The sequence below is a fragment of the Malaclemys terrapin genome, chromosome 3 (genome assembly GCF_027887155.1).
Source record: "Malaclemys terrapin pileata isolate rMalTer1 chromosome 3, rMalTer1.hap1, whole genome shotgun sequence".
Classification (NCBI taxonomy): domain Eukaryota; kingdom Metazoa; phylum Chordata; order Testudines; family Emydidae; genus Malaclemys; species Malaclemys terrapin.
This window is the reverse complement of record NC_071507.1, coordinates 63756528-63784100: the sequence shown is the minus strand read 5'-3', so window position 1 is coordinate 63784100 and position 27573 is coordinate 63756528. Positions and strand designations below refer to the sequence as shown.

General features: G+C 50.9%; 1 protein-coding gene across 1 annotated transcript; it reads left to right on the top strand.

The window, feature by feature from the left end:
- On the top strand, positions 1-26786 carry ABCC10 (ATP binding cassette subfamily C member 10). Its single transcript, XM_054024286.1, has 22 exons — positions 1-136; positions 7116-7312; positions 9878-11258; positions 12304-12531; positions 12903-13059; positions 13966-14105; positions 14202-14281; positions 14452-14623; positions 15653-15751; positions 16018-16207; positions 16665-16742; positions 17481-17672; positions 18187-18322; positions 18815-19010; positions 19523-19866; positions 20044-20213; positions 21183-21343; positions 21789-22042; positions 22452-22597; positions 23105-23202; positions 23479-23591; positions 26218-26786. Exons 2-22 carry the CDS (start codon positions 7152-7154, stop codon positions 26351-26353), a joined length of 4632 nt encoding a protein of 1543 aa, XP_053880261.1. The 5' UTR covers positions 1-136; positions 7116-7151; the 3' UTR covers positions 26354-26786.
- The last annotated feature ends 787 nt before the right edge of the window (positions 26787-27573 follow it).

Here is a 27573-nt window from a genome sequence, read left to right as displayed (position 1 = left end):
CCTTCTTGGCTCACCGTCGCCAGGCCGGCTCGGCAGCAGTGCAGCCTCTCGGCGGCAGGGAGCGCGGCCACGAGGAAATGGGTGCGGGCTCGTCCTCGCGAGCCCAGCGAAGGAGCGGAGACGGGGACGCGCTCAGGTACCGCGGGGGCAGGGGTCAAAGGCCGCCCGCTCAGGGGGAGGCAGCCAATGACGTCACCCGAGGCCCTGACGGGTGTCGTGGGCGGTCCTCACTGCCTGCCCCTGGCGGGTGGGCCGGGGGGACCCTCCCCTCTGCGGGCACCGGGCCGGGCGGCTGTGTGAGGCTCAGCCGGGGCCGGAAGGCGCTGGGCCCTGGGCCACCCTTGGCCGCTCCCAGAGCCGGGCTGGACCCGCTGCCTTGGCCACATCCGCCCCGGGCGCTCCGCCCCAAACAGCCCGTGGGACAGGGAAGGTGGAGCCCGGCCGACCCCCGGCCCCGCGGGACCGGGCGGGGTTTGGGGAGAGACCGAACAAGGGCGGAAGGTGCGAGGGCAGGACACGGGGCCGGTGTCTGGTTCGATCGAAGGGACTTTTCGCTTCCAAGTGAACGTGTCTCTCATTCAAACAGCGAGGGCTGCGCTGAAAGAAGACACCCTGCTACCTCCCCCCTTCCCGGGATTTATTTGTTGGATGCTCCATCCATACCAGCTTTCCTCTGCCCGGCCCCAGGCAGGATGGGACCATTTTTTTGGAGCCGGAAAACTCCCTTCCTGCCCTAGTAAATTACATTTTCTCACCTTTCAGGCCCAGTCACAGGGTTGTACCCAAAGTGATGGGAATTAGGTTTGAGACTTGCTGAGACCAAATGTTTCTCTAAATCCAGCTTTGGAAAATTATTTTGGCCCCCTTCCATCACCCATCCAAGGAAACAAGTTTGTGACCTGCTGAGGCTCTTTGTAGAAAGGGGGCTTTGTGCTTTTTTTTTCTTTGCTGCTTTATGATGGAGAAAGAGGCCTGAAAGAGGGTTTAACCTTTTTTACAATAAAAATAGGGGGTGAGGTGGGGGAAGGCTTTGCTTATTTTTTTTAACCTCAGAAATGGAAGGCTTAGAATCACAGAATATCAGGGTTGGAAGGGACCTCAAGAGGTCATCTAGTCCAACCCCCTGCTCAAAGCAGGACCAATTCCCAACTAAATCATCCCAGCCAGGGCTTTGTCAAGCCGGGCCTTAAAAACCTCCAAGGAAGGAGACTCCACCACCTCCCTAGGTAATGCATTCCAGTGTTTCATCACCCTCCTAGTGAAATAGTTTTTCCTAATATCCAACCTGGACCTCCCCCACTGCAACTTGAGACCATTGCTCCTTGTTCTGTCATCTGCCACCACTGAGAACAGCTGAGCTCCATCCTCTTTGGAACCCGCCTTCAGGTAGTTGAAGGCTGCTGTCAAATCCCCCCTCATTCTTAACTTCTGGAGACTAAACAATCCCAGTTCCCTCAGCCTCTCCTCATAAGTCATGTGCTCCAGACCCCTAATCATTTTTGTTGCCCTCCGTTGGACTCTTTCCAATTTTTCCACATCCTTCTTGTAGTGTGGGGCCCAAAACTGGACACAGTATTCCAGATGAGGCCTCACCAATGTCGAATAAAGGGGAACGATCATGTTCCTCGATCTGCTGGCAATGCCTCTACTTATACAGCCCAAAATGCCATTAGCCTTCTTGGCAGCAAGAGCACACTGTTGACTCATATCCAGCTTCTCGTCCACTGTGACCCCTAGGTCCTTTTCTGCAGAACTGCTACCTAGCCATTCGGTCCCTAGTCTGTAGCAGTGCATGGGATTCTTCCGTCCTAAGTGCAGGACTCTGCACTTCTCCTTGTTGAACCTCATCAGGTTTTTTTTTGGCCCAATCGTCTAATTTGTCTAGGTCCCTCTGTATCCGATCCCTACCTTCTAGTGTATCTACCACGCCTCCTAGTTTAGTGTCATCTGCAAACTTGCTGAGAGTGCAGTCCACACCATCCACCAGATCATTAATAAAGATATTAAACAAAACCGGCCCCCAGGACCGACCTTTGGGGCACTCCGCTTGAAATCGGCTGCCAACTAGACATGGAGCCATTGATCACCGTTGAGCCTGACGATCTAGCCAGCTTTCTATCCACCTTACAGTCCATTCATCCAGCCCATACTTCTTTAACTTGGCGGCAAGAATACTGTGGGAGACCGTATCAAAAGCTTTGCTAAAGTCAAGGAATAACACATCCACTGCTTTCCCCTCATCCACAGAGCCAGTTATCTCATCATAGAAGGCAATTAGGTTAGTCAGGCACGACTTCCCCTTTGTGAATCCATGCTGACTGTTCCTGATCACTTTCCTCTCCTCTAAATGTTTCATAATTGATTCCTTGAGGACCTGCTCCATGATTTTTCCAGGGACTGAGGTGAGGCTGACTGGCTTGTAGTTCCCCGGATCCTCCTTCTTCCCTTTTTTAAAGATGGGCACTACATTAGCCTTTTTCCAGGCATCTGGGACCTCCCCCGATCGCCATGAGTTTTCAAAAATAATGGCTAATGGCTCTGCAATCTCACCTGACAACTCCTTTAGCACCCTCGGATGCAGCGCATCCGGCCCCATGGACTTGTGCACGTCCAGTTTTTCTAAATAGTCCCGAACCACTTCTTTCTCCACAGAGGGTTGGTCACCTTCTCCCCATGCTGTACTGCCCAGTGCAGCAATCTGGGAGCTGACCTTGTTCGTGAAGACAGAGGCAAAAAAATCATTGAGTACATTAGCTTTTTCCACATCCTCGGTCACTAGGTTGCCTCCCTCATTCAGTAAGGGGCCCACACTTTCCTTGATTTTCTTCTTGTTGCTAACATACCTGAAGAAACCCTTCTTGTTACTCTTAACATCTCTTGCTAACTGCAACTCCAAGTGTTATTTGGCCTTCCTGATTTCACTCCTGCATGCCTGAGCAATATTTTTATACTAAGGCTTGATCGACATGTAAAATTTAGATTGACCTAGGTACTTCTAGGTACAGAAAGGAGTAACAAAAATTACCAGGGTTATGGAACAACTTCCATAGGAGAAGAGATTTAAAAAGACTGGGGCTATTCAGTTTAGGAAAGAGATGACTAAGAGAGGGGATAAGATAGAGGTCTATAAAGTCCTAAATGGTGTGAAGAGAGAGAATAAGGAAGTGTTATTTATCCCTTCACATACCACAAGAACCAGGGATCTCCCGATGGAATTAACAGGCAGCAGGTTTAAAACAAACATAAGGAAGTACTTCTTCACACAGCACTGTCAACCCATGGAACTCATTGCCAGGGGATGTTGTGAAGGCCAAAAGTGTAGCTGGATTAGATCCACCAGTGACTATTAGCCAATGGTCAGGTATGTAACCCTATGCTCCAGTTCTCCCTAAACTTCTGACTGCCAGAAAGTGGGACTGGACAACAGGGGATGGATCACTCAATAATTGCTCTGTTCTTTTTATTCCCTCTGAAGCATCTGGCACTGGCAAGTGTCAGAAGATAGGATGCTGGGCTAGATGGACCAATGGTTTGGCCCAGTGTGGATGTCTTATGTCCCTCAAAGGTGTGAAAAATTCACACCCCGGAGAGATGTTGTTAAGACAGCCTAAGTTCTGGTGTGGACACCACTAGGTTGCTGGAAGAAATCTTCTGTCGACCTAGTTGCTGCCTCTCGAGGGGGCAAATTTACTACAACAATGGAAGAACTCCTTTTGTCACTATAGCAGGTGTTTACACTACTGCAGCACTTGTTTTGCCACTGCAGCGCTTGTAGTGCAGACATATCTTCAGGTACATTACGGGCATGTCTAAACTTACAGCACTGCAGTGGCACAGCTGGCAGTACATGTAGTGAAGATGCTCTATACCAACAGGAGAGAGCTCTCCCATCGGCATAAAAACCCCACCTCCACAAACGGCAGGAGAGCTTCTCTCCCTACGACATAGCACTGTGCACACTACAGCCTATTTCAGCAAAACTTATGTCAGTCGGGGGTGGAATATTCACACCCCTGAGCGACATATGTTTTGCCGACTTAGGCTGTCGTGTAGACATAGCCGTAGTCTAGTTTTCCCTTGTTTGCTGGGGAGGGCTCAAAGTCTACAAAATTTTAGTTAGTCATTGATGTTAAATCATAGAATCATAGACAATTAGGGTTGGAAGAGACCTCAGGAGGTCATCTAGTCGAACCCCCTGCTCAAAGCAGGACCAATCACCAACTAAATCATCCCAGCCAGGTCTTTGTCAAGCTGGGCCTTAAAAACCTCTAAGGATGGAGATTCTACCACCTCCCTAGGTAACCCATTCCAGTGCTTTCGCCACCCTCCTAGTGAAATAGTGTTTCCTAATATCCAACCTAGACCTCCCCCACTGCAACTTGAGACCATTGCTCCTTGTTCTGTCATTTGCCACCACTGAGAACAGCCGAGCTCCATCCTCTTTGGAACCCTCCTTCAGGTAGTTGAAGACTTCTATCAAATCCCCCCTCACTCTTCTCTTCTGTAGACTAAACAAGCCCAGTTCCCTCAGCCTCTCCTCGTAAATCATGTGCCCCACTCTCCTAATAATTTTCGTTGCCCTCCGCTGGACCCTCTCAAATTTGCCTACATCCTTTCCGTAGTGGGGGGGGTCCAAAAATGGACACAGTACTCCAGGTGTGGCCTCACCAATGCCGAATATAGGGGAATAATCATTTCCCTCGATCTGCATGCAATGTTCCTACTAATGCAGCCCAATATGTCGTTAGCCTTCTTGGCAACAAGGGCACACTTCTGACTCATATCCAGCTTCTCATCCACTGTAATCCCCAGGTCCTTTTCTGCAGAACTGCTGCTTAGCCAGTCAGTCCCCAGCCTGTAGCAGTGCATGGGATTTTTGCATCCTAAGTGCAGGACTCTGCACTTCTCCTTGTTGAAACTCATCAGATTTCTTTTGGCCCAATCCTTCAATTTGTCTAAGTCACTCTGGACCCTATCCCTACCTTCCAGCATCTCTACCTCTCCTCCCATCTTAGTGTCATCTTTGCACCCTCAGCGAACTTGCAATCCATCCTATTATCCAGATCAGAGGTGGGCAAACTACAGCCCATAGGACCATTCTGCCTGGCCCCTGAGCTCCCAGCCGAGGAGGCTAACCCCCAGCCCCTCCCCTGCTGTCCCCCCTCCCATGCAGCCTCAGCTTGCCGCGCCGCCAGGGCTGTGGGCGAGGCTGCAAGATCCTGCCAGGCAGCGCAGCAGCATGGCGGCTGCAGCTGGGGGCGCATCCGCCAGTCCTGGTAAGGGGGCAGGGAGCAGGGCGATTGGATAAGGGGCAGTGGGTCCTGGGGGCCAGTCAGGGAGCAGGGGGCGGTTGGATGGGGTGGAGGTTCTGAGGGCGGTGGTGAGGGGATGGGGTTGGATAGGCGTGGGAGTCCCGGGGGCCTGTTAGGGGACGGAGGTGTGGATAGGGGTTGGGGCAGTCAGGGGACAGGGAGGTGGGGGGGTTGAATAGGGCCAGAGGGTCCCAGGATAGGGTGGTTGGGGACAAGGAGCAGGGGGGGTTGGATGGGGCGGAAGTTCTGAGGAGGCAGTCAGGGGGTGGGAAGTGGGAGGGGGAGGATAGGGGGCAGGGGCCAGGCTGTTTGGGGAGGCACAGCCTTCCTTACTCGGCCCTGCATACAGTTTCGAAACCCCGATGTGGCCCTCGGGCCAAAAAGTTTGCCTACCTCTGATCCAGATCATTAATAAAGATGTTGAACAAAACTGGCCCCAGGACTGACCCCTGGGGCACTCCACTTGATATTGGCTGCCAACTAGACATCGAGCCGTTGATCACTACCCGTTGATACTGACAATCTAGACAGCTTTCTATCCACCTTACAGTCCATTCATCCAATCCATACCTTTCTAAATAGGCGCTAACAAAAAAAAAAACCCAATGTTGAAAACAGTGATTAAAACGCCCTTTCCCTCTCAATTACTGCAGCTTTCACTGTTTTAACTGTTGTAATGTCATGTTGTCATGTTTCACTAGTTCTCCAGTTATCAATTGTATCATGATGGACAGGACCTGAATTGCTAATGTAAAAGAACCCTTTTCATAACAAAACGTTTCCAGGCCCCTGTACATATCATTAAGAGGCAAAAAATGAGCACAAGTTGAATCTTTTTTTCCTTTGTAGGTAATCTTTAAATTCCCTTGGCAGTTTCAATTGGAATAGGATTCTCTTCTGCTTCCTGTTCTAAATAATTTGCATAATATTGGTTTGCACTGTTAAAGAACTGCTGTTTTCCACTCCAGAGACAGTCACATAGTGGTCATTGGGAGAGTTGTACAAATAACTGACTTTTTAGTTCATTGGCCGTTCCAAAAAATCGGGGGGAGAGGGAATTGTTGTGGGTTGACCCAAAACAAAAAAAAAAAATCTAATTTTTAGTGAACCAAAAAGTTGGGAAAAAATGTCATTTTGGGTCAAACAAAATGTTTTGTTTTCAATATTTTTTATTTTTTATAAAATTGAAGTAAATTTAGAAACAAAATGTTGTTTTGAATTGAAACATCAAAATGTTTCATTTCAAAAATGTCAAAACAATGTTTTGATCTTTTGTGGATTTGGCAGGGTGGGGTGAGGATTTCAACCAAAACAATTTGACACAAATTCATTAGCTATTTCAAAGAATCATAGAAGTTTAGGATTGGAAGGGACCTCAGGAGATCATCTAGTCCAACCCCCTGCTCAAAGCAAGACCAACCCCAACTAAATCATCCCAGCCAGGGCTTTGTCAAGCCAGGCCTTAAAAACCTCTAAGAATGGAGATTCCACCACCTCCCTAGATTTCCATCAAGCTGAATCTACAATTTTCAGCAAAAAAAAAGTTTCACATGAAAAATTTCATCTGGCTATAGTCATGGTTCAAGTTAATCCCATGTATGGCTTACCTACTTCACGGGGATAAGGGGAAGACAGTAAAGTGTAATAAATGTTTGTAAAATTGTTTGAGATCCTCATAACAAGGGACCTGCAATGTGGCAAGGAGTTTATTATTAATAAAGGAGGAATCTTCCTTTCCTATCTCAAGTTGTGTTTGATTTAGTTGTACGCCTAACTCATTCTTTTTCCTGTTTTCTTCCCTAGGAGCTCCTGGCTGTTATACTTGGCTCCTAAGAGAAGATGGAAGAGATCCTGGCTGATCTGTGTGGTACCAGTCCTGAAGACCCGCTTCCTGTGTGGGTCCATGGTAGTGTTGGTCACTGCTTTAACCAGCTGATTTTGAATGTTGTCCCTCACGTGATCCTTGCATTAGTAAGCGCTTGCTACCTCGGCACTCCAAGGTACAGTAGCCATCTGTGTCTCCTCTTCATTGTAATGAAGAATGTGGGAAAAGGCTCCTGAATGGTGGAAATCATTTCTCTCTGTGCTATGTGGCAGCTGCCTGCAGGAAACATTCACAGTCTTGTGTTTACTCCCTTTTGGGAGTCGTGCTGGAGCATATGCAGAGTGAAAAGCACTATTAGGTCCTGTTTAGTCCAGGGGTCTCAAACACGTGGTCTGCAGGCCGAGTTAGTCCTGCAGCCCACCATAGGCGCTGACTTCGCAGGCAGCCAGGCTCCCCTCTTCCCCCCGCACCAGTGCTCCGCGTCCCCACTCCTCCGCCTACCTCCCAGCGCTTCCCACCGCCAGGAGGGAGTGGGGAGGAGTGGGGAAGCTGTGCGCTCAGGGGAGGCAGCAGAGAAGAGGTGGGGATTTGGGGAAGGGGTTGGAATAGGGGCGGGGGGGGCAGAGTTGGGGCGGGGACTTTGGGGAAGGGGTGAGAAGAGGCGGGGTACGGGGCGGGGCCACGGGTTTGAGACCCCTGTGATAGACTGTTAGTTAGGGGCGCCGGGCACTATCCCCCATCTCCAGGGGTCTCTCTGTTAGGGGTGCTGAGCACCCAGAGGTTACCCCCTCTCCCATTGCCCAGGGTTCTCTCCACTGGGATACTGGACAGTGTCTGTGACCAACTGGAAATTTTCTGTAACATTTTTATAATTCCAAGGTGACCCTCAGTTTTCCTCTCAACTTTGCACTGTGACCGGGGGTGTGTGGAAAGGGTTACACAGTGCAGGAGAGCGTCGGTGCCTATGGCGGGCCGCAGGAAATGGCCCGCGGGCCGCGTGTTTGAGACCCCTGGTTACTGACCACATAAGGAATAGTTACAGGTGTTTATATTTTATTAAAACCCCGCTTCGCATTACAGTTTTTAAAAAGTTAATACATTGACTTTTAATAGCATACTATTTTACTCTTCATTTTTTTCATTTTTGACTATACTTTTGTATTGTTGTATGAAAAGGTTTTAGTGATGCGGGCCTCAGGCCAATGTACTAGTCCTCATGGGGCCCTCGTGGTGATTTGAGTTTGAGATCCCTGGTTTAGTCCATCCCTATCCCCCAGGGCCAGGGTAGAATCTAGCCTATAGTTTATTCCCCAGGGTTTTGTCCAGCTCAGTTTCAGATATTCCAACCAATGGAGACTCCACCATTTCCCTTGGGGAGATGATGCCCAACCCTAATTGTCCCTAATATTTCCTGATATTCAGCTGACATATTCCCTTTTGAAAAAGTTATATTTATCCTGTGTTTGTGTTTTATTACATTATGCACCATAGCTAAGCCAGTTGTACTTCTTTTCTCCTTCCTCCGAGTAGTTATACCTTAGGTACCACCATAAACAATTCCTCATGCTCCTTTCATAATTGTAGGTGGTTATCATGTCCCTCCTGAATCATTTCGTAGCCAAGCACATATATTCTCTGTAACTCTGTAACTCTGTAACTCACTCCCTCCAGCCCCTTATGGTGGTATTATTTTTTAAAACAAGAAAAGTCCTACATGCTGCTGGGTTCTAAATTAACTGTAACCTCTCAAGAAAGACCTGTTCATCATCGTGGACAGCTCAGTGAAAACATCTGCTCAGTTTGCAGTGACAGATAGTTAAACAAACACATTCTTAGTTCTATATAAGGGATTGAGTAGAGAAAAATATTATAATGCCATTACACTAATCAGTTTCCTCACCTGGAAATACTGTATATAGCTGGGGTCACTATATCTCAAAAAAGATTTAGTAGAAATAGAGGGAGTTCAGAGACTAGTGATCAGAATGATTAGAGACCTAAAAAACCTGCTGTATGAAAAGAGATTGAAATTATTTCGGTTAGAGAGGATATAAATACAAGGTGGCATTGAGAGAATATACAAAGTAATAAATGGTGTACAGAAATTATATTAGGGTTTCCTAATTACTCATTCTCATAATTCACAAACAAGAGAATGGTCAATGAAATTGAAAGGCCAAATATATATTACCGATAAGGAAATTGTTATGCATTTATGGGTAATTAGCCAGTGGAACTCTTTGCCACAAGACATCACTGAGGTCAAAAGTTTAGGGGGAATCAAAAAAGAATCAGACATTCGGGAAGAATGTGAACATCCAGAGTTATATTAGAGAGGAGAAAAATAGATTTTTAGCAGGGATTTAAACCGTCCTGGTTCAGGACCTAATTCAACCACCAAGTATCACAGGTTAGGAAGAAATTTCCTCATGGGAAGGTTATTCCATAACTGTCAACTGTGGGGTTTCTTGCATCTTTCTTTGAGGTATGTGCTATTGGCCACTGTCAGAGACAAGATACCAGAGTATATTGACACATGATCTGATCGAGTGTGGCAATTTTTATCTTCCTAAAAAGCTCTGAATGGGACATACAGCCTGTCATCCTCTATATGAGTGAGAACTAGGGGTGACTGGGTAGTGGTGGGAAGAGAAGAGGGAGGAAGGGGAGGAGTGAGTCACAGGTGATGGACTGGTAGCTGGCTCCACTCTGAAGCTTTCACCACTTTTTTCTCCACTAGATCTCCTGTCCCAGGGGCTTCCTACAGACCTGGCTGGAAATGCAGAATTGCTGCCTCCTTCGTACTCACTGGCCTCCCCATCCTTGATATAATCTCAGCAGCCATCACTCAGCAGGAGTTGGGTACCTTGTATCTGGTAGTGCTGGCAAGTGGCATTGCCCTGCTGGCCTGGCTCACTCATAGCCTGGCACTCCTCACGCTTTACAGGTCCACGTACGGCTCCTCCCGTGGCCCTGCAGCCATGGTGCTCCTAGCCCTCTTCCCTGTCCCTGCCCTTATCATCACACTGGTATGGTACTGCCAGAATGGGGTGGCCTGGCCCCACCTCCACGCTGCTCACATCTTCAGACTCTCCATCCTCTGCCTGCAGTTGGCCTCTCTACTTATCTATGTGATTGGGTATATTACTCCTGTTGCCAGCAGGCAAGTTTTTTGCTCCATCAATGACTCCTGGCAGCGTGAACCTCTCATCACAGAGTCAGGGATCCCAGCGCCTAACTGGCAGGGAGTGGCAGAGGATGGTGAAAGCTGGCTCTCGCGCTTCTCTTATGCTTGGATGAACCCTCTTATGAAACGTGGCTATCAGTGGATGCTGAATCGGCCACAGGACGTCTATCTACTACCTCGACGGCTCCAGGCTACCAGGGTCCATGACCATTTCTACTCCTGCTGGCAGGAAAAGGCAGCTCTCAGCCAAGAGGAGGAAGACACAATGTCTTCCACTAGCCCAATTGTCACCAAAAGTGATGGGAATGGAGATGCCTCCCCATCTTCAGGGAGCCCCTGTGATGCCCAGAAGGCTGTGCAACTCCTCTCAGTGCTGCATGCAGCCTTTGGGCTCCGCTACTACTCCCTAGGGCTCCTCAAACTGGCTGGCAGCCTGTTGGGCTTCTCAGGTCCCCTGCTCCTGAACCTGCTGGTTAGCTTCATGGAGTCGCACCAGGAGCCTCTGAGCCATGGGGTCCTGTATGCCCTCGGCCTCTTTGCTGGCTCCTTCCTGGGTGCTCTTTTGCGGAACCAGTTCAGCTATGAGGTGAACAAGGTGATGCTGACGGTGCGTGCGGCAGTCATCTCTGCCATATATCGCAAGGCCCTGCGGGTTAGTGGCAGCAGTCTGGCTGGCTTCACCATGGGCGAGATTGTCAACTTCATGAGCACAGACACCGATCGGCTGGTCAACTTCTGCGTCAGCTTCCATGAGGTGTGGAGTCTCCCTTTCCAGTTTGCCATCACCCTCTACCTCCTCTACCAGCAGGTGGGGGTGGCCTTCCTGGGAGGCCTGGCCCTGGCCCTGCTGCTTGTGCCTGTCAACAAGGTCATAGCAAACCGTATCATGGAGAACAACAAGGAGATGCTGAAGCACAAAGACACACGAGTTAAGGTGAGGCAGCCTTTGGGTTCATTGCTGCATTTTCTTCCTGATCATTCTTAGAACTTTGGCTATGTATTGTGGAACCCATTTAATGAGCTGGGACCTTGAAAATCCTGATGGGAGTGCAGAAAGGTGAGATACCTGAGGGGTGCAGTGCAAAGCAATGTCATTGTGATGCCACCTAGAGGGAAGTTGTTCTATAATATCATTCAGAGGTATTCCATTGCCTTCCTGGTATGTCCAGTCTCTCCAATAGATCCCTGTTCTGTGAGTAGCAGTTACTGTGAAATTTATGGTCTGTTCCCTTGAGACACTCCCATCACATCTTCCCGCTGATGCCTTTTAATCCTGGGACCCCTGCCCACTGCTGGTTCGAAGTGCATGCATCCACCTTTGTATGGTGGTTTTGTGTCTTTCTGATTTGGCACGCTCAGAGTCGGTGTCATCCACTTTCTTGCTTCTGCCATGTGAGCATCTCCAGCACTGTCTCTTCCCTCTTGGGATTACTATCAAAGTGTCCTGGGCTCCAGTGTGATAGGATTTTATGGTAATGTTTTAACTTAGCATCTACAATGGTGACAGAGCTCTCTCCAGACCCTCCAATCCTATTTGCAATTCTCAACCCATATTTTGAAAGCATAGAAACTTAAGTCTCACTCCCATATGCATGGCAAATCTGTAGGAGCTTTTGCAATATGTTCCTGAAGGAAGTTATATCTAATTGTATATTTTCCCCAGTATGCATGGTGGTCTTCTCTAGATAAGTCAGGACTGTTCTGCGGATGAATCTGTGGGGAGCCAATTGTTTTGCTCAGACATTAAATACTGAGTGTTCAGTTTTTTACTGAACACCACAGAGCTCAAACAGGAGGGCGTAGCATCAGGGAAGAGGGGTCAGAACTTCTGACTGCTGCCACTGCCACATGTAGACATGTCCTAGTCCTGGCCCCTTGTTTTTCCATCATTTGTCCCCTCTCTGTCAGATCTGTGTGGCTAGCGTCTAGTCTGATATGGCTCTGGGACTCTTCTGTTCTGCTTGCCTCTCTGCCCACAGCTAATGACAGAGTTCCTGTGTGGCATGCGAGTGATCAAGTTTTACACCTGGGAGCGGCACTTTGGTGCCCGGATAAATGCCTGCCGAGCCAAGGAGCTGCAGAAGCTGCGAGCCATCAAGTACCTGGATGCTGTGTGCGTGTACCTGTGGGCAGCACTGCCAGTAGTCGTCTCCATTGTCATCTTCATCACCTATGTCCTGCTGGGGCACCAACTCACTGCCACCAAGGTGAATGACAAGGGAGACCTGTGCAACCCCATTGCTCTGATGTGTGAGTTGGGAAGAGAGTTTTCAGAACCATCCTAAGCAGAATGACAGTGGGGCACCTCTCCTGCACGAGGTTGCATTCCTCTGGAATCTCCCCAGGGGACAGAGCTCAGCCCACCATGCTGAGTGCAGCTGTAGCCACCCTGAGAATAGAGCTCAGTACCCTTCTGTGAGCCATGACTTTCCCACAGATGCAAGGACATCTGTCCATTCTGTCTTCCCCCTCCCCATGATGGTCTCTAATCTGTGAAACTCTTCTGTGTGTGTGTAGGGGGGGGGGGTGCCAAAGGGTCACTCCCCCCAATTCTTTATTGTCTCCCTCTCTGGCACAGGTATTTACAGCCTTGGCGCTTGTTGGGATGCTGATTCTTCCCCTCAATAACTTCCCTTGGGTGTTGAATGGAATCTTGGATGCCAAAGTGTCCCTGGATCGCATCCAGCGTTTCCTTGAGCTCTCTGACCAGGACCTGCATGCTTATTACACCACTGGTATGGAGACAGGTGATGGGACACAAGCAGGAATGGATGCTGTAGGCTTTTGGGTGGAATTTCCATGTGTGGGGTGGGAAGAGAACGGAGAAGTCTGAACACAGAAGGTGCTTGAGGTGCACAGGGCACAAGTCTATAGGAAACGGGCTCACTGGCCCTAGAGCAGCTAGGTGACTGCTCCACCTCCTCTGAACTCCCTAGGGTGCTGAGCAGTGAGCTGTGCTCCATTCAGTCAGTCTGAGGTGAGCGCACACCGTGGACCTGTGGAAATGTCCCCAGTAGAGGACAGGGCAATAGCATTACTCTCCACCAGCACCAAACAGACTATGCCTATGCCTGTTGATTCCTGCCTTTGTATATTCCCAAAGCAAAGGATGCTTGCTCATTTCTCCAAAATCTCCCTTGACCCTGAAGCCATCAACCCTGTTGGCTTCGGTTGGCAGACTGGATGGAACCTCTGCACTCCCCTCTACCATATTTCCCTTCTTCCCCCCTTCCCTGTTGCCAGCTCCCTGCTGTTCCTTCCACCTTCAGACATAGGGAGTCCAGTTTGTTCTTGGAATGACTCCATGGGAGTCTCTGGGTCTCCACTTGCTTCCTACAGGGATTCAGAGACAGGTGGAAGAGAGAAAGAAGGAAGGATTTTAAGGTGAGGTTACAACAGGGAAGTGTCTCAGTGTCACACAGTCGCCTTGTACAGCTGGGGTGTGTGTGTCAGAGCTGTGTCTTATTCTTGTCTACTGTGTTTGGGAGTGGAGCTGATGGTGCTACCAGCATCTGAGATTGTCTGGGCCATCTTCTCTCGGAAACATACTGCAGGAGAGGCTGAGCCCAGCTTAGTATCTCCCCTGCACTTTCTGACCCTTGAGGATTAATGCAGTGGCTGTGCTGCTTTTCTTTTGCCAGATGGCCCCACAGACCCATCCTCTGCACTGGAAATGCATCACTCCACCTTCTCCTGGTCACCGGCCAGGGAGGAGAGCACCAGGCAGCACCTGTCTGGAGGGACTCTGCAGATCTTCATTCAGGACCTGGCAGTGGCAAAGGTGAGTGGGGGTGCAGGGAATAAGGAAGAGGGAGCCATCACCAGAAGGGCCAAGTGTTAATGCAATAAATCTGCTGCTGCTTGTTTCCCTCTGCAGGGGGCGCTGGTGGGAGTTGTTGGGAAGGTTGGCTGTGGGAAGAGCTCTCTGCTTGCAGCAATCACTGGAGAACTCAACAGGTAAATAGCCAAAAGACACCTCTCTCCCCTTGTCCCACCTCCCAGCACCTCTGCTACAGGGGATTTTCCATGGGCTAGAAGACCCATTTGCCAGGCACACTCTCTCCATGTTACTTCTTCTCTTTTCCTTTTCTGCCTCTCTCCCCTACCCGGCTCTGGGGTGTTTGCAGACTTGGTGGGCAAGTGTACGTCTGGGATCTGGAGCGAGGATTTGGCCTGGCCACCCAGGAGCCCTGGATTCAGTTTACCACTGTCCGTGAGAATATCCTCTTTGGGAGGGACTATGATGCCAGGCTCTACCAGGAGGTGCTTGAGGCCTGTGCACTTTCCGACGATCTGAATGTGAGTGCACTGTGATGAAAACGTCCCACTGGCTTCCCTGTGCCCTGCCCTGAATCTCAGCCTGAACCTTAACTTCTCCATCAGGGCATAGAACCTATTTCCCCAGCCTCTCCCTCCTTCCTAAGCCAAATGTGCCATGTGTCTCACGCAGCCTAGCTCTTTGTTCATTTTCATTCCTGGTCCCTGACATTGAGTCACTTCCCTTCCCTTGGGCTGAGGCGCATGTGTGAGGTTGGCTTGGCAACACTTTGTACTGTTTCCTCTAAGACTTGTCCTGAGGAGCAGAAAGCTCTGAATCCCAGGGAAGGGAGAGGTTGTTCAAGGCTGCCTGAGTACTCCCATTAATAAGCAGTCAGGTTCTGGCTACAGGGAAACTATCAGAAGCCAATGCTTTGTTGGAGCAGAAAGCCCTTCCCCAGGATCTGGTGGGGCCATGCAGGATGAGAAGAGGCCTGAATTTGTGTCCTCCATGTGGGACTGCTGGTAGTATCAAGGCAGCAGCCCCAGATGTCCCAAGGAACTGCAGGGCAGACTCCTTTTAGGAGAGGAGGCAGTAACAAATCTCTCAGCAGGTCTGATGATGCTCCACGCCTCAACCCTAAAGAGAGCTGGAAGGAAAGAATTGCTCATCTAGGTTGATTCAGGCCCTCACCCTTCTCCAATCAGTAATCCCCACATACCATCCAGAAAGCACGTTAGACACATTAGCTGATGAACCCTCCTACTATACCTGGGAGGGAGGGATTGTTGTCCTTCACTGCACAGACAGGGAAGCAGAAACACAAGGAGGCTTATGATCTGATTTTTTCCAAGATGCTGAGCGCTGGCAGCTCCCTTTGATTTTAGTGGGAGTTGTAGGTACTCAGAGTTTCTGAAAATCAGGCCACTCGTGTCTTGTCCAAAGTCTCATAGTGAGTTAGTGTCAGAGCCAGGAATAGAACTCAGGAGTCCTGGTTCTGCATCCCCTATGTCATGCTGCCTCTGTGAAGCAACTTTTTTAATGGATTATCTTGTGTGTTTCACTTCTAGATCTTACCAGCAGGTGACCAGACGGAGGTGGGTGAGAATGGAGTGACCCTCAGTGGGGGACAGAAGGCTCGAATAGCCCTTGCTAGAGCCGTTTATCAGGTAAATAGGGGAGTGACCCTACAGAGGACCAATTGCTGCAGGTGCATTGTCCAAGAGCCAAGGCTGGGCTAGAGAAGCTGGAAACGCCCAACGGCCAGAGCTCCGGCTGTACTTCCTCCAGCTCTTCCTGTTCATGCAGGCTGGGGCTAAAGGAGCTGGGAGCTGCCCCAAGCCAATGCACTTGCACCATTCTCTACAACACCACCTGCTGGGGAAAGCTGGAACTGAAGGAACTGGGAAATGTATCACTGTCTCTTCTTCCTCAGGAGAAGGAGATTTATCTTCTTGATGATCCACTGGCAGCTGTTGATGCTGATGTAGCCAATCACCTTATGCAGAAATGTATTCTGGGAGTTCTCAAACAAAAGACCAGGATTCTTTGCACACACAGAACGGAGTTTTTAGAGAAGGCTGACACCTTGCTGCTCATGGACAATGGCAGAATAGTCAAGATAGGTACAGTGGCACACCTGCTTTTGTTTTGGTCTGTGTACCAGAGGGCTAAGAACTCTGTCCCAGCCTTATCAGACAGACAGATGGGCTGTGAGTTCAGATGGAAAATGGCCATAAAGGATCAAAGCAGAAGCTGCAAAGAGGCTGGGGTAAATTAGTGGGAGCCCTGGGGAAGAGGAACACTGGATAAGCTGGGAGAACTGGGACATGGTGAATGTACAGAGTATGGATAAAGCAGACGGACTCTGAAGAGTTGGGCCTTGGAGTAAGACAGTGCAGGGACAGGAAACTGTGGAGCAGTGCTTGTAGGGTTGTGGGTGCTGAATGGAGGAATAGGAGGGCAGAGGTAGAAGTAAATTGGGCCATCTTGTACCAAATAGCTAGCTGAACTTCCGCAGCTGGCACACGGTCCTTAGGATCTCTGCAGTGTATAAAGCGCTCATGGTCTCTCTCTTTCTAGGGACCCCATCTGAAATCCTGCCACTGGTGGAAGCCACCCCCAAGGTCAATGAGGAGAATAAGAGGAGGCAGAATAAAGGTCAATATATGGCAGTTTGAGGGGCATTGGTGAGGGTGGGTGGGGTCATTGTGGCTCAGGATAACATCCATGCGGAACGCCTACTGCCACTATCTGATCTCCAAGCAGGAGTTCAAGAAAACTGCACTAATGGGACAGGGTGGAGCAGGAAAGCAGCCAAGGGAAACTGAGAGAGACAGAGGAAGTGACTTGCCTAACATCACAGATTGAGTTGGGATTATTAAACTCCTGGTTCACAGCCCTGTGCTTGATCTGCTGACTAGGCCTTGCCTCCTTTTCGTGGCAGAAATAGAGCATATAATATATGTGTAAAAGGTCTGAATACACAGGTTTCTCTGAGTCCTCCTGGCTCCTTAGCAGTAATCACATCTACAGTTATGAGCTGAAATGGGGGTAATTAAATTGATAGCTGTAGGGCTTGGAAAAGAACCCCCCTTCCCACACCTCGCACGACGGGCTAGAGGTATTTTCTATGCTTGGGGTAAAGGGGCCATTGGATACTGGCCAGGAAGCAGTATGCTGATCTGCACTCCCACCTGCTGCAGAACTTCCTGATAGATGCCTATGGTACAGGGTGCAGCTGGCATGAACTCTGTTGCAAAGGGAAGGAAGAGGAGACAAACCTTAGAAAGCCTCCTAAGAATATGGTGAAGCCTTCCCTTTGGCATAGACCTGCCCTGTTTACAGTGAGGAGCTGGTCCTATTGGTGCTGCACTGACCTGTGCCTTTTCCCCCCAGTCCTTGCTGAGCAAGGCCAGGAGAAGGTCATGGAGATAGAGGCAGAGGAACTGGGACAAGCTACCTGCCTCCTCCAGCGGGAGGAAGAAAAGAAAGAAGGGGCAGTAGCTTTTCAGGTGTATAGGGCATATTGGCTGGCAGTGGGCAGCTGCCTAGCATTGTCCATCCTCTTCTCCCTGCTCCTGATGCAAGGTAAGGCAGCAGCTCACTCCACTCTCTGTTTGGGACATTCTCCATTCTTGCTCCCTTGCTATGCTCCCCGGATATGTGAGGGGCCCCTGGGGGTGGCAGACTGGGTTTACTCTCTCTCCATAGCCCCTGCAGAAGGAAGGCCCAATCCTCCTAACCTTTCAGCTGGGGCCCCTTCAGCACTTTCCTGTCCATCAAGTTGAAGGATTTGTCTAATTTGTGCACCTGCTACCCTGGGGGACACTGGCGTGTGGGGTTGTGTCTCCATAGAAGACTGTTTTTCCCCAGGGGCCTGCTGTACCTGGCTCCTATGGCTGCTAGCTGTCATCTCTACTGCTCAAGTAACCACAGCGGCGAATGTATTGACAGCAGGGTATAGATTAGGCTGGGTAGTGAGGAGGTAAGGGCAGTTCCTCAGGGAAGGCCCAGCTCAGCTCCACTTCCTGCTCTTCTCCCACAGGTTGACTGAAGCAGAGTCTAACCCCCACCCTGCACTGACTCTTGTGTATCTCTGCAGCATCCGGGAATGTATCCGTTTGGTGGCTGTCGCACTGGATCTCCAACCTGCCCCAGACGGCGAACATCTCCATGAGGCCCCTGTCAGCTTCTGTCCCTTCCCCACAGCTGCTGCTCTTCTCCTTTGCGGGGCTGGTGTAAGTGGGCATAGGTTGGCTCAGGACCTGGCGTGGTCTGGCTGTGCGGGGAGCAATGGTCTCCAAAGTTGCTCCTTGGTGCCCCTTTTGCAAAGGCCTCTTGCTGTGAATAGAAGATGGCTAAACGCCCCCATTGCACAGAGCCAGTATGGTTGTGAGAGCTAGATAGGGACAAAAAGGCCACCCCAGCGCAAAGGGGTAGTGAAGAGGTGCTGCTGGATTTGCTGTCTGAGGCAAATGGGAGACCCCCTGGCTGCACAAGGCTCTTGGGGGTGGAGAGAGCCTACAGTTGGAATTGTAGAGATCAGTCTGCCGCAGCTTGCCATGGCTTGTGAAAAGCAGGAAGAAGCTGTTAGCTCATTTTAGGAATAAGGACCCTTGGCTTCTCCCCGACCCTGGCCCTTGTGTTTGCTGTCTCAGGGGCTCTAGGTGTCAGCCTTGGCATAGTGCGCACTGTGGCTGTAGCACATTCTGTCTCCTTCTCTCTCCCAGCTCCCGCATCCAGGTGTTGGGCACAGCTCCAGTCCATCCCAATAGCACACTGGATGTGAACTTCTACCTGATGGTATATGGCGGCATTGCTGGGGCCAACTCAGTCTTCACCATCCTGCGGGCCTTCCTCTTTGCCTACGGCACCATCCGCGCTGCCACTGTCATTCACAGCCGGCTGCTCCAGAGAGTGATGAAGGTAACAGTCGTAAGGGGTAGGGTGAGGTCCCAGGAGCTCAGCTCGGGGAGAGAAATGGGGGCAGGGTGAACAGAGATAGTCACAAACCATCTCACTGGAGTGCTGACCTGCTCAGCCAGGGAGGTGAACAGATTGCCCACCCCTTGGCTGCAATCATTATGCCTGCCTCTCAACTCTCCACAGCAAGAGGTACCTTGAAGCCACCCCATTGTGAAGGTGACTGGCTGTGCCTTGTGAGATGTGTGCTGCTGCTGGGGATTGGGGATGCCCATTCCAGCAGGGCACCTCCACACTGGGGAGGAGAGGGGTTTGGAGTCTGGGTCTGCCTGGCCAGTGCAGGCTGGAAATTCCTTCCTGGTCCATGTTCAGTCCTGCTTCTCTCCAGGCATTCTGAATGGTAGCTGCTTGCTGGGCCACCTGCCAGCCAAACTATAACTCCAGGGGCACTGCTCCCTCTCCAAGGCTGTCCCAGCCCAGCGTGGCTCTTACCACTCTGGTTCCCATGTTGCCAGGCCACAGTGACCTTTTTTGACATTACGCCGACGGGCCGGATCTTGAACCGCTTCTCTTCGGACCTGTACTGCGTGGACGACAGCCTGCCCTTCATCCTCAACATCTTCCTGGCCAATGTCTTTGGGCTGCTGGGCATGCTGGTGATGATAACCTATGGGCTGCCCTGGATTGGCCTGATCTTGCTGCCACTGGCTGCCCTCTACTTCTCCATCCAGCGCTATTACCGGCGCACCTCCCGTGAGCTCAAGCGCCTCTACAGCCTCACCCTGTCCCCCATCTACACCCACTTCTCAGAGACCCTGACAGGGCTGAGCATTATCCGGGCCACCCGGGCCACAGACAGGTGAGGGCTGCTCCTCGGATGGGGAGGGTGCCAGCACCTGGAGAACTTGGGGCTTTCACTCTTGTAAGGGAGAAGTTACCTAGAGATTCTGGCCCTGGGCTGGCTGGGGTGACAGATGAATGGCAGTGGGCCCTGGGGCTGATCCTGATATTAACCACTGCATTGTGCCCGGCCCAGATTTGAGGCAGAGAATCAGCTGCGACTGGAGCAGAACCAGCGCTGCCTCTTTGCCAGTAACACCGCCATGCAGTGGCTGGACATCCGCCTACAGATGATTGGAGTTGCTGTGGTTACAGCTATAGCAGGAATCGCCATCATCCAGCACCAGAGACAACTGGGAAATCCAGGTGTGCTGTGGATCTTTGGAGGGTCACCCAGACCAGTAAGGGGTTGTGTCACTGCCTGCCCAGTAACCCTGGGTGCTTCTGTGCTGTGCAGCTTTGGCTCAGAGCCCTGATACCAGCAGCCTGCTTGCAGCACAGTGACCTCACCCTGGCTTCCACCAGCCTGGTTACTCCTTGCAGTCCTGCGTCTCCCCAAAGCCATCTCCTCTGCAGTGCTCAGCCCCTCTCAGTGTAGCACTCACAAAACCTGATCGACTTCTCTGCTTCTTTAAAGAGACAGCACCAGCCTGTTAGATTGACTGAGGATTTTACTCATCAGTTGGAAACACTGCACTGAAAGGGTTGTATAATAAAACAAGATTAGGTTTATTAACAAAGAACAGGTATTTAAGCTCCTTAGTGTATGCGCAACGTGCCTCAGGAGGCACGTGACCTGGATTCATCACCAAATTTGGTCCACAGGTCGGATCATTAGCTTGCCCGGGCCGGGTACTGACGGGGAGTGTGACATGAACACTGATTCATGGCCCCCAGTATTTAAGTGTTACTAAGTAGAAGGAATTGGGATAGAAATGGTTACAAACAAACAAAAGTAAAAATAGAAGTCTTAATGCTTCTAAGACTAAAACCTAACTTAACAAACTTGAGTTTCTTGTTCAAAGTAGTTTTCTCACCACAGTCATGCTTCCAGCATGTTTGGCCAGTCCTTAGCCAGGATCCAATACAGAGCCCAAAACACTTGGTTTCAGGCCATCCTCTTCCCTGTCCCAGAGCTGCAGCTCTATCCACGTGTCCAGGAGGTAGATCCTCAGCCTCTTCTCCTCCCCCTCCATCTCCCTATCCCAGAGCTGGGTTGCCATCTTATAACCTTCCCCTGGTGCTTTGGCTCCTTCCTTGTCCACCCTGGCTGGAGCTGCGTCCCCAGCTTTTGCCACTCCTTCACATGCCTGCTGTGCTCTTTTATCATCTCAGGTCTTGTAGGCCTGGCCCTCTCGTATGCCCTGTCTGTCACAAACCTGCTGTCAGGCCTCATCTCCAGCTTCACACAGACAGAGACCATGATGGTGAGTGTGGAGCGAGCAGAGGAGTACTCCACAGACATCCCCATAGAGCCCCAGGAGCAGCTGGTCCAGGTAAAACTTCTCACTTAACCCTCCAGTTCTGGCCTGCATCCCATCTCATGGATCTGTGCTTTGCACTGTCTCTCCTGTCTGTGCATTCTTCCCATCTGCTCAGGTGTCCCACAGGGCCCTGATGTGCCAGTGGCTGGAGATGATTACAGCGATCTAATGAGTGGGCACTGAGGACTGCTGGCCTGATCTACAGGAACTGCCCAGAGCAATTGCCCTTTCCTAATACCAACACCCCATTTCCCCAACCCCCAAGGTCGTCTTGTGCAGGGGGAGATGGGCAGGGTGGGTGGAGCAGGGCTGGTGTACGATTGGGAGATGCAGAGGAGGCTTAAGAGTCAGGGATGGTCAGGAACTGAGAAGCCAGGTAAAGGGACAGGTGGCAAGTGGGGCAGAGCTGGTATTTGATCCTGATCACACTTTGGTCTCATCGTCTTCTTCCTTTGAGGTTGCCCCTGACTGGCCGAGCCGGGGCCACGTGGAGTTCCAGCAGGTGGTTCTGACATATCGGCCAGGACTGCCCAATGCTCTGGATGGGGTGACCTTCACCATCTACCCTGGAGAGAAAGTGGGGATTGTGGGGCGCACAGGATCTGGCAAATCTACCATCTTCTTGGCACTCTTCCGCATGGTGGAGCTGAGTGGGGGACGGATCCTCCTGGACAATGTCGACAGCCGATCGGTGGGCCTGGAGAGTCTGAGGTACGGTGGGCAGAGCAGAAGGAGGAGCAAATGGCATTTAGGGTCCAGCCAGGAGCCCTTCCACCAGAGACAGGACTCTGGTTCTAATGGCTGTCAGCAAAATGATACTGAGGGGGCTGGTTAGTGGAGATCCTTTCTGGGCACTTTTGGCTGCTTGTGGCAGTTTCCTGTCAGTTGCTGAAATGTTCCTGAGCCCCTCCTGCCCTAGTTGTGTGTGCTGAGACTCCCAGGCTGAGAAGAGCCCTGCCTGGTCCCTGGTGTGTCTCAGACATGCCCAGTTTACAGTGCCCATGGCTGAGACCAGCCCAGGAGAGTCAGGGCCAACCTAGTTACCATTGGCTCAGAGGAAAAGCCTTTTGCTTCCATGCTGTTCCCACCTGCTAAGCCTTCATCTCTCCTCTCCCTGCAGATCCAAACTGGCCATAATCCCCCAGGACCCATTTTTATTCAGTGGGACAATCCGGGAGAACTTGGACCCCCTGGGGCGACATACAGACTCTAACCTGTATCAGGTTCTGGAGCAGTGCCATCTACAGGCGGTGATTACTCAGATGGGTGAGTCCAATGCCTGCAGGAGATGAGGAGGCTCTGGTAGTGGGCAGAGACAGTGAGTTGGAGGTGATAGTCAAGGGCCTAGGTGCAGCAAGATCTGGTATGGGGAGGTCAGACTCCAGTGGGGTCCAATGGGATTGACATATGAGGCCCAAGCAGAATTCTGTAAGGTCCACTGGAAGCAGGTGAGGTATCTGGTGGGGGTGGTAGGCAAGGCTCTGGCAGGATCTGACTAAGGGAGGCCAAGCCCCAATGGGATCCAGTGTGGGGAAAGGATAGGGGCTTCCAAGTCTCACACAGCAGTCTCTGTGATCCTAGCAGAGGATACACACACACACACTGTTAGTGACAAATCTTGCTTCTGTCCGAGTCTAAAATCCCAAGGCTTTGGACTGGGGCTGAGCAGAGATGAGGTCTTGAGTACTAGCTGGAAGCTCCTGGCCCAGGCATGCTGTGCAGGGGCTCTAACCAAACCCTTGCTGGGTGAGTGCTGTTCTTGCCTCCCTGAAGGTGGACTGGACTGTGAGCTGGGGGAGAGAGGGAAGAGTCTGTCAGTGGGACAGAGGCAGCTCGTGTGTCTGGCAAGAGCCCTCCTGACCCAGGCCAAGGTGAGTGCTGCTAACTCCAACTGGATTCTCCCTGCTCAAAGCAGGGAAGTTACTTGTTCAGAGAGGGGGTGCCTGTTCCTGATTGTGGGGGTAGAAGGGCAGGACAGGGAGTCTGTGTCAGGAAGCCCTAGTGAATAAATGGACAATCTGATGTGTATGGGAATCAGGGCTGTGAGCTGATTTATGCTACCCTCTTAGTGTATCTCTGGGCCGGGAACAGAGATCTCCTCCCATGGTGTTGGGATACCCTTTATTTTGTCACTGTGTCACTGGCAGGTGCTGTGCATCGATGAGGCCACAGCCAGTGTGGATCAGAAGACCGATCAGCTGCTACAGCAGACCATCCGCCAGCGCTTTGCTGACAAAACTGTGCTCACGATTGCACACAGGTACAGTCGGCTTCCTCTCACACCAAGGGCATGTCTCCTCTGCATTGGGGAGTGAGCCTTCCAGCCCCATCCACAGATTTGTGCTAGAGGGGCTCACACTAGCACTCCCAAAATAGCTGTGTAGATGTGGGAGCTTGGTCTAGAGCTCCGGTTTTAGAGCTGGGGGAGGAAGGTGGGGTCGTGTGAGACCCTGAGCTCCAGCCCAAACTGTAACATTGAAGCACCATCTGCACAGCTATTTTTAGAGCGCTAACATGAGCCCTGCTAGCACAAGTCTCTGGACCTTGGCTGGGAGGCTGGCTGCCAGAGGCAGTGTAAACGTACCCTGTGAGCCTTCTAAAAGCCTTATGGAGAAAGGCACAACCCTCTGCTCTTAAACTCACCTCGCCACAGCCACAGCCTCACCATTAACCACTCACCATGCCCACAGCGCCAGACTTCCCTCACTAGCCACACCTACAGCCCCAGCATTACCCACTGGTCATGCCCACAGTGCTGGCCATGCCCACAGTCTCAGCATTGTGGTTGCCCCCACCTTGATATTCAGCTCCATATGTGAGTTGAGCCGTGAAATCAGCATGACAAGATTTTTCAAGTGAAAACTTGTCTGTTTCCTTTTGTTGCTCTGGAGTGAAGCAGGTATTTACCATCCTCCTTCAGCCCTGCCCCTGGGCCCTAGTCTACCTGACTGCTGCCAGTCTCCAGAAGCATCCAGATACTGTCCAATAGCAAACTCTTCTCTTTGGTAGGTGCCAGGTGGAAACCCAGCATGTTCTATGTATTGCTGGAAGCTGTCTGATAGGGACTTAGGGAGCCCCTGAATTTCCTGCCAAGTGGAACAGGGGTATTGCAGCCTCAGAGGGTGAAAAGGGATTGAGAATATAGAAAACTGAGAGCCTGATAGCTCCCCGCCATCATGGAGAGCGGAGAGGGTGCTGATCATGAAATAGAGCTGGTCTTGCCCAGTAGAGGGCACTGCAGGACAGCCAGAGGATGAGAGACTGCACTGCCACCTCTGGGCCAGGGATGCCCTCGCTCCTCTGATGTGGGCCATTACCACTAGGTTAAAAAGCTCCAAGGGAAAGAAGGGACTGGTGGATAAGAACAACACCCTGCAGCCAGGCCACCTCAGGCTGTGTAGACTAATATCGTCTTGAATACTCTGTGCAGTTCTGGTCATCCTGTCTCAAAAAAGATACATTAGAATTGGAACAGGTACTGAAAAGGGCAACAAAAATAATTAAGGGTATTAAGCAGCTTCCAGCTGAGGAGAGATTAAAAAAACAGGGACTGTTCAACTTGGAAAGAGACAACTGGGGGGGTTATGACAGAGGTCCATAGAATCAGGAATGGTGTGGAGAAAGTGAATAAGGAAGTATTATTTAACCCCATTCACGTAACACAAGAACCAGGCGTCACCCAATGAAATTAATAGGCAGCAGGTTTAAAACAAACAAAAGGAAGTACTTCCACACACAAGGCACAGTCAAGCTTGTGGAACTCCTTGCCAGGGGAATATTGTGAGGGCCAAAATTATAACTGAGTTCAAAAAATAATTAGATAAGTTCATGGATGATAGGTTAATCAGTGGCTATTAGCCAACATGGTCAGAGATGCATCCCCATGCTCTGGGTGTTCCTAAACCTCTGACTGCCAGAAGCTGGGAGTAGACGATGGGATGGATCACTTGATAATTGCCCTGTTCTGGACATTCCCTCTGAAGAACCTGACATTGGTCACTATTGGAGGGCAGGATTTTGGGCTAGATGGAGCATTGCTCTGACCCAATATGGCTGTTCTTATGTATATGGTTGAGTCATTACTTGGATGGGAGACCTTTAGGGAAACCCAGGTGCTGCAAGAGAATCAGTAGTTGGTACTTTTCACTCCATCAGGACTGACTCTTGTGCCCCAGCCTGGCACCATGGGCTGCGGGAGGTTCTGTCTTTTGGGGGAGATGGGAAACTGAGATCCTGACCACTTGGGGTCCATGTGAAGATCCACTAGTACTTTCTGTAAGAGTTGGGTTATTAATGTCAGTTCTGATCCAATTCCAGTGCTGTGACTTCACGCAGTCCCATGCAGTTTATTATAATACCATTAATAATACTACATCCTCCCACTGTATCTGTGTGTGCTTTAGACAGGAATGAATTTAGGGTCCCAGCCCCCCAGGAGGCAATGGGTATCATTATCACCATTTTACAGATAGGGAAACTGAGGCTCAGACTGGTGAAATAACTCACCCAAGTTCACAAAGCCAGTTGGTGGAAAAGCCAGGCAGGTGACCCAGGTGTTCTGACTCCCACCCTCCTTGCTCTCACCTATTAGAAATGCTGTCTTCCTGGGTTCTCACTCTGTCTTGAAAGTTGTTGTGTAGTGTTCCTGTTAAACAGCTCCCAGATTCCTCCCCAGAGATGGCTGCATTTGAGCACTGAAGGAGAGTATATAAGTGCTCCCCCAGCAACTGTGATGAAGGGCTCTGTAGAAATTGGTGCCTATTGGGGTGTCTCAGGCTTCTGTGCTAATGAATGGGGGAGCAATATTTGGTGTGTGTCTCCCTGCACAGACCAAGACCCCCCCCACCCCCCACACACACACATGTTGCTGTGTTTGCTCTCACCAGGCTGAACACCATCCTGGACTCAGACCGTGTGCTAGTGATGCATGTGGGGAAGGTGGCAGAGCTGGATTCACCTGCTGTCCTCAGCAAGAGGGAAGACTCCTTGTTTCAGCGACTCTTGACCAGTGGGCAGCAATGACTTCCCTGCTAAGAGACTAAGACCAGTGACAAGCACCTCCTGGCTGCACACCTGCAACCCCCATCTCCGCTGGACCCCAACAGGCTCGAGGGTGCAGGCACCTACTTCCTGCTGGGCCAGGAGCTGCCATAGGGGATGCACTAGCCTACACAAAGGACAGCAGAGGGTGACACTGGCTCTTGGCTTGAGTCCTGCTCAGAGTGGACCTTGTTTCAGGTGCAAGTCGTGGGAGGACGAGGAGCAGTCCCCTGAGCCGTGATGGGGTTGGACCGAGACTTACTGGTCTGGATCAGGAGTCCTAGGATGGAGAAACATGCTCCTGGCTTGGGGCAGCATCCCCTTTGGTGTAATGAGGGTTTATTCTCTACTGGCAGGTGAATCAGTGGCTCCCATTCAAGGACTTGTGATTTAAAATAAAGAGCAAATGTCCTTATTAAGCTCTCTGTTTCTCCTATGGCCCTGGCCCTCATCACTGCTTCCCTTTCCCCAGAACCAGGCCTCCCTCTCCCAGTCAGAAGACTCTCTCTCTCTCTCTGACACACATGTCATGGTTTCTCTGTCACTACATCTCCCGCTGGAGTAAGCCCTTCCGCATGCTGGGAGCCCAGCACAGGTTGCAGATACCTCCACCCCTGAGCTGTGGTTTCCTTATGGCACAGCCTCACTGGACTGAATAGTGGGCATTGGGTTAGGGACAGGATCTGGCCCCTTGTATGTACAAATACGCTAGTGCCCAAAGATGGTATCAGTGTTGCATGTTGTACTTGTTATGGCTGCTGGGGGACACTACACTCCTCAGGTGTTTAAAGGCCTCCAAAGTTAATCTGGGTGGCACTGTTCCAAAGGAGAGCTTATCCCTCTCCCCTCAGCTCCACAACCTTCTGGTTCAGGAGGCTGGAGAAATCTTCTCCTCAGAGCTCCTCAGCACTGCTCTGATTCCAGTTTGGCCATAGAGAGAGGCCCCTGTAATGAAGCCTGGGTATCTCGCATGGCAGGGTGGAGCCTGCCAGCCTGGGGATCTGGGGTGTGTGCAGGGAATGAGGGAGCAGCAGAGCTGGGTTTTGAACCCATGTCTCCCACACAATCATGTTGGCCTCTGTAAGCTGAACCTCCCCATGAGTGGGGGTTTTCCTCCATCCTTTGGCCGGGGGTTTTCCTCCATCCTTTGGCCGGGGATCTCTCCCCATTTCCCCTCCCATTGCCCATAGTCAGGATAGACA